General features: G+C 41.8%; 1 protein-coding gene across 3 annotated transcripts; it reads right to left on the bottom strand.

Annotated features, from left to right (window-relative positions):
- Nucleotides 1–12,340, bottom strand: LOC119725953 (17-beta-hydroxysteroid dehydrogenase 14-like). 3 transcript variants are annotated; one of them, XR_005270764.1, is made up of 10 exons: nt 11,943–12,340; nt 10,577–10,615; nt 8,789–8,886; nt 7,739–7,805; nt 5,878–5,969; nt 4,713–4,817; nt 2,639–2,706; nt 1,743–1,839; nt 1,252–1,501; nt 1–911 (listed from the first exon to the last, which is right to left on the bottom strand). XR_005270764.1 is itself a non-coding variant. In XM_038197578.1 (9 exons), the coding sequence occupies exons 1-9, from the start codon at nt 12,046–12,048 to the stop codon at nt 1,337–1,339; spliced, it is 837 nt and encodes a 278-aa protein (XP_038053506.1). In that variant the 5' UTR covers nt 12,049–12,340; the 3' UTR covers nt 1–1,336. The 3 variants fall into 3 exon arrangements, 1 of the variants encoding a protein (XP_038053506.1); XR_005270763.1 differs by having other exon boundaries at nt 1–1,175; nt 1,260–1,501; XM_038197578.1 differs by having other exon boundaries at nt 1–1,501.
- Between the last annotated feature and the right edge of the window lie 396 nt (nt 12,341–12,736).

Here is a 12,736-nt window from a genome sequence, read left to right as displayed (position 1 = left end):
TTTTTCCAATGGAACTAGTAAAAAATGGAGGTGTCCTAAACTACACTTTTACACTGAATGTAAAGTTCATTCAAAATTTTACATATTGGAATAAATGCTAACATTTAACCAGTTCGCGCCACATGACGTGTTTATTCATTAAGGTTTTGCAGTATTCGGAACGGATGACAGATAAACACGCAGGGAGCGAGGCCAGCAATATCTGTCAGCGACCCTCTCGCAGGGAGCGAGGCCGGAAATTTGAATGAGTGCGCTGCCCGAGGGTGATGGCTTCCATCTGTTGAGGTCCAGTGAAAAATAATCCCACGCCTCATTCTGTTCTTGTTCAAATAGTCCAGACGTGAACTGGCTTAAGAAATATTTTTTATCCTTAGACAAAAGTACCAAGCAATATTCACTCTACTCCAATTCAAACTGAAACTGATACGAGATTTATTTGAAAAATTGAAATTGATACAGAAGTTACAAATTGATAAATTCAAGCTAAATTATAACAGTTTTTCATAATAATCCTGTGTTTACGAAATGGAAGGCACATTGATACAGGCTTTACTACTAACTTTTACACAGAAATTATTTCTTAAGATATATCTCTTTTGGCAATGTTTGGAAAGAATCAATTAAGTTTGTTAAAAGTACTGACATTTTAAAATAGTTTATAGATTAATTTTTCATACATTACACAATTTGCACTTATTAAAAACAATCAGTGGGGTCTTCCTAACAAAGTAAAATTTCAGTGCTGCCCCAAAATTTACTAGACCTCAACCCAACCCCACCAACAAGTGGTGCAATTTCCGAATCACTGGCTTCACTTTTGGCTTTGGCTCCATCTGTGCCTTCACAATCACTTGGAAGCAAGTGATATTGAAGCATAAAATGGACCGAGTCACATTTAGCTACAGTCCCCGTAGGGAAACCATGAAACACGAGTCTGAAGCCAAAGCTTAAAATTAAACCGAGATTTTGTGAATATCTTTGGATTAGGTTCTGGGTATCGGGGTCAAATTGCACGAAACTTTGGTTGGTGCCCCGTATTAGCTCTGCAAATAATTTCTCTGTTATCAAATTTGTGTGGTTAAAGTTGCATTCCCTGCTCTATTCGAGCTTCATCCTAAAAAAATAGATTCCTTACTTTCAAAATTGCTATTTTGTACGTCAAGCAATACAAATTTTGAATGAGACACCAAATGATAAAAGCGGCCCAAATTTACAAGAACCTTTATTTTCGGAAGCCTCAAAAAGGAAAAAGCAAATTGGTTGTTTTTGGGTGGGAAAATTTATTCAGAGAAAACAACTTAATATCTCCATGGAACTGCATGGCCCCAAGGACAATTTACTCATAGATATTGCTGCGTTCCTTCATTTGGGTCTTGCACCCGTAGTTTAGCTCCGCCCCTCCCGACAGCAAATAGTCGTTGCCAGTGCAGAAGGTGGCGTCGGCAGCAATGAATAAGCACAGCTTGCCTGATTCCTCCAGCGTGCCAAACCGACCAATCAGCTGCAAGGATTTCACACATGAATATCGTTCAAGTTTTGATAATCAGAAAGAATGCATACATTTATATTGCAAATATAATATCTTCAGGCGATAACTGCCACAGTTATTCAAACAATTTTAGGGAGTACCTTTAACGACTATACAAATACAAGTGAATTGTGGTTGAAATTATAATTACATGCACCCCCATTGCTGAGAATTAACCCTACACTGTCAATGGAACATTCCATTGACCTCTCACCTGTGCCTCAGCTCCACCTGTCCTCATTGCCTCAGGGTTGGGAGAGGCATTTGCCAAACCTTCCCACAGGGGTGTCCAAACATTGCCAGGGGAGACGCTGCATGTTTGTGTTAAGGGGAAAGGAAGAAGTGTAATTTTAGCTGGTTCCCTGAATATGATGCTACGTCTTCCTGTCAGTTAATACACATGCCATGAAACATTTAGCATTTGAGACACTTTTTGATACCTTAAAGATGTGTTTTGTCTCCAAGTTTGACCAGGGAATGTAGGCCCCTGCCTTGCCGATTTGGGAACAATACAGGGCGGATAAAAAAATTTTAAAAAAAAATGATATATTATTGCTAATTGGAAGAGAAGTAGGGCACATGTGAATCATGTGCCCTACGAAGCTCATAGATGCAAAATCATGTGCCCTACGATATCGCGCCGAAATCATGTGGAGCTCTGTTAGGGTTGAATCTCCTCTTTAAAATGACACCCTGGTCATGTTATTACATTCACGGTTACCTGAGCAGTGACCAATTTTACGAAAGGGTCTATTTAGAGAATTGCGCTACTTTTTAATTGTGGTTTTGTATAGTCATTTGTCACAGAGTGAAAGGCTATATATGGTTGCCAATCAAGGCAGGTGGGAAAAAAGAGATTTCACCATAAAAAGTGGCGCGTCTCTGAATAGACCCTTTCATAAAATTGGTCACTGCTCAGTCAATCGCCACGTATTTTTATGAACTTTATTATTGTGAGCAACATGGGTTCCATGCAAGAAAAGTACATGGCAAATGATGGCATGCACGGGGTGTCTCAACCAAAAGAGCCTAACACTCAAAACGTCCGCTTTTTCACAGCTTTAACAGAAATAAATCGCAAAACGTAATCTACTCCTAGTGCATACCCACCTGTTGACACGAACTTCGTACTTGGCTTCATCGACAGCCATAGCCCTCGTCATTGCATCAATACCTCCCTGATATAAAATGGCAGTAACAACAACTGTGCATCAAACATCCAGAAAAAGGACAGATCAAACTTAAGATTTTAAAAGATTTGTCTTCATCCCCCGCCCCCAATTTGCCACCACCCAAACCCCAACCCCAACCAAACAAACCAGCAACACCAATGAAACTGTTAAAACAAAGGCAGCAACAACACTAAATCCAAAAACCAAACATCGGCATCAAAGATTTAACCCATCAGCAACAACTAAAACAACAACAGCATCAACAACATCAAAAAGAAAAATAACAGTGTTACTGTTGAAACCCCTCAGCCAGAGTCAAGTTATCATCCGACAACCATTAACCTTTAACTCAACATGATGACCTTGACCTTTGGCCTTTGACCCCAAAACCAGTCCCAACTTGCCTGTACCCAAGGGCAACCCCCTACCTAAGTCAAACACCAAAATCTCATTTCTAACTCAAGTTAGCATCCAGAAACCATTTACATTTAACTCACCACGGTGACCTTGACTTTTGACCTTTTGACCCCCAAACCAATCCCAACTTGCCTGTACCCAAGGGCAACCCCCTACCTAAGTCAGACACCAAAATCTCATTTCTAACTCAAGTTAGCATCCGGAAATCATTTACATTTGACTCACCACGGTGACCTTGACCTTTGACCTTTTGACCCCAAAACCAATCCCAACTTGCCTACTCCCAAGGGCAACCCTCTACCAAAGTTAGACACCAAAATCTCATTTCTAACTCAAGTTATCATCCGGAAACCATTTACATTTAACTCACCACGGTGACCTTGACCTTTGACCTTTTGACCCCAAAACCAATCCTAACTTGCCTACTCCCAAGGGCAACCCTCTACCAAAGTTAGACACCAAAATCTCATTTCTAACTCAAGTTATCATCCGGAAACCATTTACCTTTAACTCACCACGGTGACCTTGACCTTTGACCTTTTGACCTCAAAACCAATTCCAACTTGCCTACTCCCAAGGGCAACCCCCTACCAAAGTTACAACCCCAAACAACATTTCTAACTCAAGTTATCATCCGGAAACTAAGCTGCCCGGACGGACGTTCCAGCCAGACGGAATTGTGGGGTGATAGCATTGTGTTCCCATTTTCCCTTTTTCTAAAGATTCCCTTCTGGGGTGATGTTTTTCTATTGTGAAAAAAGAGGGGGTGATGTGTCCTGAAAGGAACATCACCCCACAAGGGTGGTATGGTCAGAATGCACAGACATACGGACGGACGGACGGACGCCCTAGGCGATGACAATACCCCTCGAGCCTCTCGGCTGAGGGGTAAAAAACAATTCACTTGTACCCCCCGCCATGTAAACAGGACGCTGGGATACGCTGATGAGCTTCACAGAATCTTGTGAAGGAAGTGACCTATAATGACCTATGTATAAAGCATCTGGCTGCAGCTGTTCAAGACCACAATTAGACAATGTGCGCAAATGCTATCCGAAAACTTCCCTTAGAAATGCACACATTCCATACCTTGTAATTTCTGTTTCATGGCGTACCATGTGGTCAAAATTATGAGCGTCGCATAATGCATTAGGCCGACTGTACGTGATTCGAAACTGGATCTTAAAGTGCCAGGAATTGTAAATTTACACCACAGATAAGTTTTACAGAATTTCTTCATTATTACGCTTTTCAACGAAAAAGAAACATCTCAAAACTGGAATAAAAAAGTAATGAATCAGTTGTAACGGCCTTTTCAAACCTTGCAGAGTCATGACCGTGATGACGCGCAGGTCACAGGTCACGCAAAATCCAATCAATCAGAGCGTGAATTCATCGGAGTATCCCAGCGTCCTGTTTGCAGGGCGGGGGGTACGAGCAAAAAAGAACGGCATCAAAAATTTAAAAAAAAACAACACAGCAAAAATGGCATATATGCAATACAATTCATTGGTAGCAGAAGTAGTGGCAGTATCATCAACAGAAACAAAAAACATAGGCAGAAATAACTTCAACATGAAAATATCATAAAATACCTTTGTTGTTACGTACGGCACAGCACTCTTCTGCCCAATCTTAGCTACTAGACTGGACATATTGATGATGTTGCCTTTGTTCTTTCGGAGATGGGGCAGTGCATACTAATAGGACAAAAAATATAATCATAAAACAATACTGCATTGTATTGCATTGTTTATCTACTTGAGCCCATAATAACCAGGATGCTTGAGTGGTTTAGGGGGCTACAGGAAGTAAAAGGCAGGGCGGTTGGGGGCAGTACAGTCACTAACCCCAACTCCCTAGGCTGATTACTAGGAACCTTCCTCATCCTTGCAAATGCCAACACCATGCACACAAAAAACAGTTGGACTCTGTTTATTTGTGGTATGCCTCATCCCACATAAAGCACAGTCTGTTAATTAGTACAGTGCTCATCCTAACTGATCCCTAAAACATGGTGTTGGAGTTTGGCTGGTTGGGGATCGTTAGGGTTAATGGGATGAAAACAAAGTTAAAAAGTAAAAAGAAATTGTAAAAATTGCCCATTGGCCTCATGGTTCATCTCTTGTTTCCCTGCTATAAAAAAATTCACAACATTTCTTTTCGTCTATCATATTTTCTACCCGGGTAATGTTGCTCTGTACTAATACTCTTTTGTTTATATAGAGAGGGTTAAGTAGTTGTAAAGTAGCTTGCCCAAGGACTAGCTTTATAGTGACACAGCCGGCAGCTGGATTTGAACTTCCTACTCTTGGATAACATGCCATAAACTTTAAGCAACGCTGCTTGACCTCATGCAACACGACAAAACCGATCCATTTAGAAATAATTTTCCTTTCCGTAACAACTTCACGTAGATGCTGGCAGAGCATCTGGAAATCTTATTTTTTTAAATGAAACACAGAACACATTTCTCTGTGAGAAGATCCCAGAACATATACATGACAATGAAGGAGCATGCCATATTAACTGCTTTATCTGAAAAGCCGTTACATGCACTATAAATTCTAGTGTTCGAAACTGGAATGGACTATCTGATGAGGTGTGCTTATATTGTGTTTCGGTGTGAGAACAACAATTTCTGGAATGTATTGAAGACAAAATAAAAACCTGTTTTCTAAATTAGAAGAGGGCGCTCTCCAAAATGGAAATTCCTTGCAATCAGAGTTTTTAAATTGAAATTAGGGACAAAACATCCACCTTGCTAAAGGAGAAATAGCTGACGAGATTGAAGTTGATGAGCCACTTGAAATGTTCCACTGTGATGTCATCGATGGACTCCTCAGGGGGGTCTACAGTGCAAAAATACACGGGTTGAAGGAGTTGACTTAAATGAGGAACATCCTAGGAATTAGTTAATTCCAGTTTAACGATTAAACTTTCCTTTAAAGGAATAATGTTATTCCAAATTCAAACAAAGACTGTAACGTTCCAACATGTTTTGAGTTCTTCTCTATAATAAACACAATTGTATGTTTTGGGTAAGAGGTGCTAATTTCAAAAATATTGAGCAAGATGTAGTGAGAAAATAAGCCGGCCTGCAAAGTTTTTTTCTGAATCTCACGTTGCCCTATTATAAGATTTGAAACTTTACATGGCGATAGTGTAAACTAGTGAGGGTTTGCCGTAACACCATGTGGAAGAATCTCTTTTGAGATGATGAATCACCTATATCCAAGGCATTTCCCTGGCACATGAGTCTCCTATCCCTCTGCCACCCTATCCACTACTGACATGGCTCACAGTGAGCACACGCCCCACTCCCCTACCACAGCATCCTCACCACCACGCCTCAGCGATCAGCTTCCAGCATCCTTACCATGCCTAAGCAATCAGCCTCCAGCATCCTCACCACACCGCAGCAATCAGCCTATAGCATCCTCACCAAGCCTCACTGATCTGCCTCCAGCATCCTCTCCAGGCCTCAGCAATCAGCCTCCAGCATCTTCACCACACCTCAGCGATCAGTCCCCAACATCCTCACCAAGCCTCAGTGATCTGCTTCCAGCATTCTCTCCACGCCTCATTAATCAGCCTATAGCATCCTTACCAAGCCTTAGTGATCAGCCTCCTGCATCCTCTCCACCCCTCAGCAATCAGCCTCTAACATCCTCACCACGCCTCAGCAATCAACCTCAAGCATCCTCACCACGCCTCAGCAAATATCAGCCTCCAGCGTCCTCACCACGCCGCATCAATCAGTCTCCAAAATCCTTACCACGCCTCAGCAATCAGCCTCCAGTGTCCTCCCCACACCTCAGCAATCAGTCTCCAAAATCCTCACCATATGCCTCAGCGATCAACCTCCAGCATCCTCACCTAAATTCAGCAATCAGCCTTCAGCGTCCTCACCATGCCTCAGTGATCAGCCACCAGCATCCTAACCACACCTCAGCGATCAGTCTCCAAAATCCTCACCATAGGCCTCAGCGATCAACCTCCAGCATCCTCACCTAAATTCAGCAATCAGCCTCCAGCGTCCTCACCATGCCTCAGTGATCAGCCACCAGCATCCTAACTAAGCCTCAGTGATCAGTCTCCAGCATCCTTCGTCACCGCCATGCCTCAGCGATCAGCCATCAGCATACACAACTCTATGCCTCAGTATTTATCCAGCCCTACAAATGCAGCCTCATCCACTGATGGGCTTTCTCCTGAAGACGATCAGATGATACATGTACTTCTAATGGGAACGTCAAGTTTCACAACCCACCGCTTAATCTTCTAAAAAGAGATTATTCCACAATGGTGTTACCCCAAAGGCCCAAACTCTCACTAGTTCACCTTACCTGTTAACTCCGAAATAAGACCGACGTTGAAAAGAAATTTGCAAAATAGTTGGAATATTTGATCATCCGGTTGTCATTGTCTGACTGAATGAGTCACAGCGTATACTTCTCCCAACCGAAAACTTTCAGGGTCAGCCGTTTCAACCCTAGTTTTGATTTCTAATGATAGACTACTGGTGGGCCTACAACTGGGTTTGCATAGCCCACAGCAACTTTCCGTTTCAATGTAAGGGACTATTTTTTCAAATTAATATTTTTGTTTGTTTACTTACGCCATCCAGCATTGTTGACCAGACAATCTAGTCTTTTATATTTTTCCACTGTCTGCTCTACAGTTCTCTGAATACAAAAAACAAAACAAGGATATATGATTAACTTCTTTGTCTTCAAGCAAACTTGAATCCTTGATCCTGATTGGTTGATCCATGGCAACAACAGTGTGATATTACGCCTATAATCTTTCCATGGATGCTGCTATTAAATATCCTAGTGTGATAACGAATCCTAGTGGGATGACAAAAAAATAGCATCTGGCCAGACATAAGTGCCATCAATATATGCCTATATTTGGTATTATTTTGGTATCAATATCGCCAATAGAAATGTTTTAATTATATCAAAATATCAAATTTTCAAAAATATAAAAAATAAGTCAGATTATCGAAAATAAATCTCCTGTTAGTGCTTTTAGTTAATGTTGAATGTTGCTGTATAATGAGGGAAAAACTCGGCAGCAAATTGTACTTGTGACTCAAAATAACAGCATCGTGCCATGCCAAGCAGCGTCGCTTTGTGCTCTGCATTCACTGAAATTGAGGGTCTCCCAAGTGTAAAACCTTAAAAGAAACTGCCCATTCTGGACAAACTCTCAGTATTGAGATTTGTTTTAATTTTTTTAGCAATATGCTCCGGAGAAAGGCTTGTAAGATTGGGACCTTCAACTTATTTTTTTTAAATAATTAATCAAAGTGTCATCTGTATGTTCTTCAACTTTTATATGGGATAATTGATATATCTAATTCTCTCAATATTGGATCCCCGATATATTGATTATTGAAAATTCTGATATCAAGCAAACGAAAATTTTCTCTCAAAATGGTTCAGGTGCATGCCTTAATCTGACAGGGTTTTTTTTCCAAAATAATTCTGTGGGTTTTTGTTACAAACTAGAAAACGGTATGCTTGGTGATTTTGATCAGCACTCAATGAGCTCTAAAATCGGACAACCTTTTGCCAAAATTGGTAAGCTTCGGCAAGTACTAACACGCAGTTCAGACAATGTCAAATTGGAATTTAAAGCTATACTGTTACATTGTGTTCACCTTAATCTCCTCTTCATTTTCGACATCGCACTTAATGAAGAAACATTCTCCTGGCCCAGCCTTGTTGACTTCATCCTCCAGAGCTTTGCCAACCTCCACTAAAAAGACGACAAGAACACTTTATGAAAACACACACTTTTGTTGCATTGTGATGATAATGCTAAGAATTATACAAAGGCGACGTCCACTTCAGACACTTTGGCAGCAAATATGAAACTTCACATAGATAGGTACGTGCGCAGACATCCAGGCCATGGGCGTCGCGAGGGGGGGGGGAAGAAAAAGAAAAGAAAAAAAAGAGGCGCAAAGACAAAGTGGTGTAAATCTAATGAGTGGGGGGGGGGCAAAATGTCCCTGCCCCCCTCTAAAACTGATAAATTGAGAATGTGTTGAGAAATACAAGCATTTTTTGGCAAAAAATGTTTTTGCCCCCCTCTAGAAAAAATCCTGGCGACGCCCATGATCCAGGCACTTCCTAATCTTGTTCCCAGACTGATGACAATGCACCTGCACATGCTAACCCCAGCTCCTACTACTTACACAGTCACAGAGAGTCAAAATTTCCATTTATTTCACCTACTTTGAACACAGGCTAGTCACCAACAGTTAGATCATATTTCAAGCAAGCACTTGACTTAAGTCAAATTCAGTCAACAGACAAAAGCAGGCACCTAGTAGGCACAGCTGTCTCATCAATTAGGGACCGTGACCATTCAGCCCTGGTATGACAAGGGCCCCCCGGTACCTCGTCCGGTTGAGAGCCAGTCCGGTCTGCAGCCCAGTCTCGTCTGGTACATGGTCCTGTCTGACCAGAAGTTTTGAACGCGTAGATGTAGGTGTGACCAGAAGTTTTGAAGTCAGTCAGGCGCATCAATTTATTGCCCTCCAGAGAACATCCAGAGCAGAACAATAGCAGACTTACCGGATTAAAGATAAATCCTTCCAAATGCCTTGGTAATTTAGGGTCCCATTGTGCATGAAACCACAAGGCAGGGGTTTTGATCTGTGCTGACGAAAGTGTTCTGTTGTTTCGCACTGAGAGATGAAAACCACAAGCAGGTTTCTTCTGGGATATATTAGCCTACATGTGTAAATACTTGCAAACAATAGAACCCAGGATAGAGGAGTTCCTGATTAGCAACCAGACCAGCTCCTAGGCCGGTAGCTGGGACAGTACGACAGGGCTTCTTGGGAGGGGACGAGTTTACCAGGGGGGCCCTTTTCATACCGGGGCTGAATGGTCACGGGCCCTTACCTACAGCCAAAGTATGGTGTATCACCTATCCAGTTATATACAGTCACAGCCAGTCAATCCTGCTTACATGTTGGGAACTCTGTAACTGTCAACAATCGACTGATTTTGACTGAAAGGAAACTTTTCACCGAATGCATGTTTGCATATATGAGGGTTATGACAAAATGTTTAAGGTGCCCCCTCCCCCCTCTACCCCCAAATCAATTCTGTTTCGCCAGGTATCAACTTTGAGGTGTTTATTTGTATGGCAGCCTAGTGTCCCCGTGGTCTCCTAAACTTGTCACTGACAGACTCATTGACTGTACATTGTCGGGCAGTGCTATTGTATAGGGTAACCCCATAATGCCAATGAATGAGCAACAATAAAGGGTCGTGGCTCCTTTGGACACAATTCTGTTTCAGCAAAAGAGTAAAAAAAATGAAAAATCCATCACCCATCTTGGAAAATAAAGAAAAGGCCCGCCTACTTCATTTTTCATAAAAGCCGGAGAAGAAACTACTTTTGTTTACTTAGACTTATGGTGCACACTTACCCCCTCTTGCACAAAATGCAACTTTTGCTCCTGCCTTGACTGCAAAAGGAAAAAAAAACCAGAAAAATAAATCAACCAAATCAAAAGTGTATAAGGCTGTTACATTGACAAATATTCAGTTGTATGATTTACATCCTGTCGGGCAACTCGAGCTACCGTACATTTTGGTTCCATCCATTTCGATCCATTGCACAGCACCTCGATTTCGATCGCCAGTGGCGTAGCCACGGGGGGGGGGCCTGGGGGGCGACAGCCCCCCCATGAAACCTTGTCGCCCCCCCAGTCAACCCCCCCCTGAGATTTTGAGTTTCTAAAAAAATTATCATTGATCTACATGACGCCCCCCATGAAATGTCCCCCCCCCCCCCCCCCCCCCCCACTGAAAAATTCCTGGCTACGCCACTGTCGATCGCGGAGCATGAATTTAATTTTCACTTGCTGCTATTGTGTGTTACACACTGACTGTACATGACCGGTTCTGACAATGACACCAACAAAACAGACTGTTTTAAAAAAAATATTGGATATGAATTCTGAATTTAATGTGTTTACAACTCTTCAGTCGCACTACGAATTGTCGTATCGCAATTTTTGGTGTTTTGAGGGGGAAAAAAAACGATTTAAGGTGGTCATATTTTTGGTAGGCTCATTCTTTATATCATGGAGGAATGTACTTCCTGTGTAAGAATTCGGTTCTGTTTCAGCTAGAAAATTAGTTTAATTTAGGTAGTGGATAATTTGCCGGAGGTAACGCCGGCAAACTAACGTTTACTAAAGGTTTGCCGGCGGCAATCCATATCAACAGAGGGCGCTGTACTCTTTAAGATAGGGCTGAGTTAAAACATGTATTAAATTCCCACCAAAGTTGTGTAGCACAGTCGGTGCTGTGGTTAAGCAATGGCTCTAGTGAGTCGGATGTCCCAAGTTCGAATCCTGATCCCCGCCACAATTTTAAGGGTTTTTTTTCCCATCCCCAAATAAATAAGAATATTCTTCTTTTATTATTTTAATATGTCTCAAACATTTTATTGCAGAGTATTACTTTTTCTTTTTCAGATTTGTGGCTCTGGAGGATTTTTTTTTAAAGGGAAATAAAGTCCGAAATTATAAATTGGTCTGATTCCCATCTTGTAAATATACAAAAATACAACGATAATATTGGCATGGAGCCAGACTAAAATTTGTCACCGGAAAATGTTTAAGTACAAAACAACAGTAACTGCGCATGTTCAGTGCATATCCGGCAAACTAACGTTTACTGAAGGTTTGCCGTCTCCGGCAAAATATCCACTGCCTTTAATTTACGTCTAGCAATCCGATTGCTTCTGACAATGTCTGAGTTGCTTAGTTTTTAAGATATGCTTACCAAATTCCCGCACAACTCCTTCGCCAATTCCTTTAGATCCACCAGTAACCAAGGCAACCTTGTCCTTGTATCTCAAATGAGTACATGATGTACATGTACTGGCCATCTTGAGGGCGAGAGCAAAAAGTACTGCAAAAAGATTGATACACCGTCACTGACCGTACCGTGCAAGGACCGCAGTGCAGTGGGTGGCGGAGCATGCAACCGCCCCTATATGATGGGCTCAAAGTTTCAAACCCGGTCCGTAGAACAACAATCACGGGCCTGCATACTATGATATAGTATTAATGGGTCAAAGGTTCATCGGTCACAAGTTTCAGTCGCTCGTGATCCTTATCTGCAAATGATTACTTCAACTTAACTTCCGATAATTTCGTGAAATCGTGAACTGTTGACAGCTAGCTAAGTATCTTTTGCTAAGAAATTAGTTAATTGGCCAAAAATTGCCTCCGACCGCTCCAGAGACCATTTAGAATCCAACATTTTTCGGGGCCCTTGAGCCGGCCCCGAACCCTACGCCTTTAGCTGAGAAAAAATTATTATCTTATCTTTTGCTATTAAAAAAACATTGGTTACTAGTGGTCAGAAATTGCCAAAGACTCTTCGCACCACAAAATCTAGAATTTTTTTCGGGGCCCTAAGTTGCCCCTATAACCCCCACATACACCTATAGCTCAGAATACACATTAGCCGATTCAATGACTCCGACCTCGAAAACGACGTTCAAATATATATTATCTTTTGCTAAGCAAATATCAAGCACTGGAGGAAAGTTGTCACAAATTGCCTCTCAG

The sequence above is a fragment of the Patiria miniata genome, unplaced genomic scaffold, assembly GCF_015706575.1.
Source record: "Patiria miniata isolate m_02_andy unplaced genomic scaffold, ASM1570657v1 HiC_scaffold_19, whole genome shotgun sequence".
Taxonomy (NCBI): Eukaryota; Metazoa; Echinodermata; class Asteroidea; order Valvatida; family Asterinidae; genus Patiria; species Patiria miniata.
Note: the sequence above shows the minus strand (reverse complement) of the source record. Positions and strands in the feature narration are given on the sequence as shown.

Coding starts and splice junctions, on each gene's coding strand:
- LOC119725953 (XM_038197578.1), bottom strand. CDS start 12,048: ATGGCCAGTACATGTACATCATGTACTCATTTGAGATACAAGGACAAG. Junction 8,887..10,576: donor TGCATTTTGTGCAAGAGGGG/GTAAGTGTGCAC, acceptor TCGTCTTTTTAG/TGGAGGTTGGCAAAGCTCTG. Junction 4,818..5,877: donor GCTATTTCTCCTTTAGCAAG/GTGGATGTTTTG, acceptor TTGTCCTATTAG/TATGCACTGCCCCATCTCCG.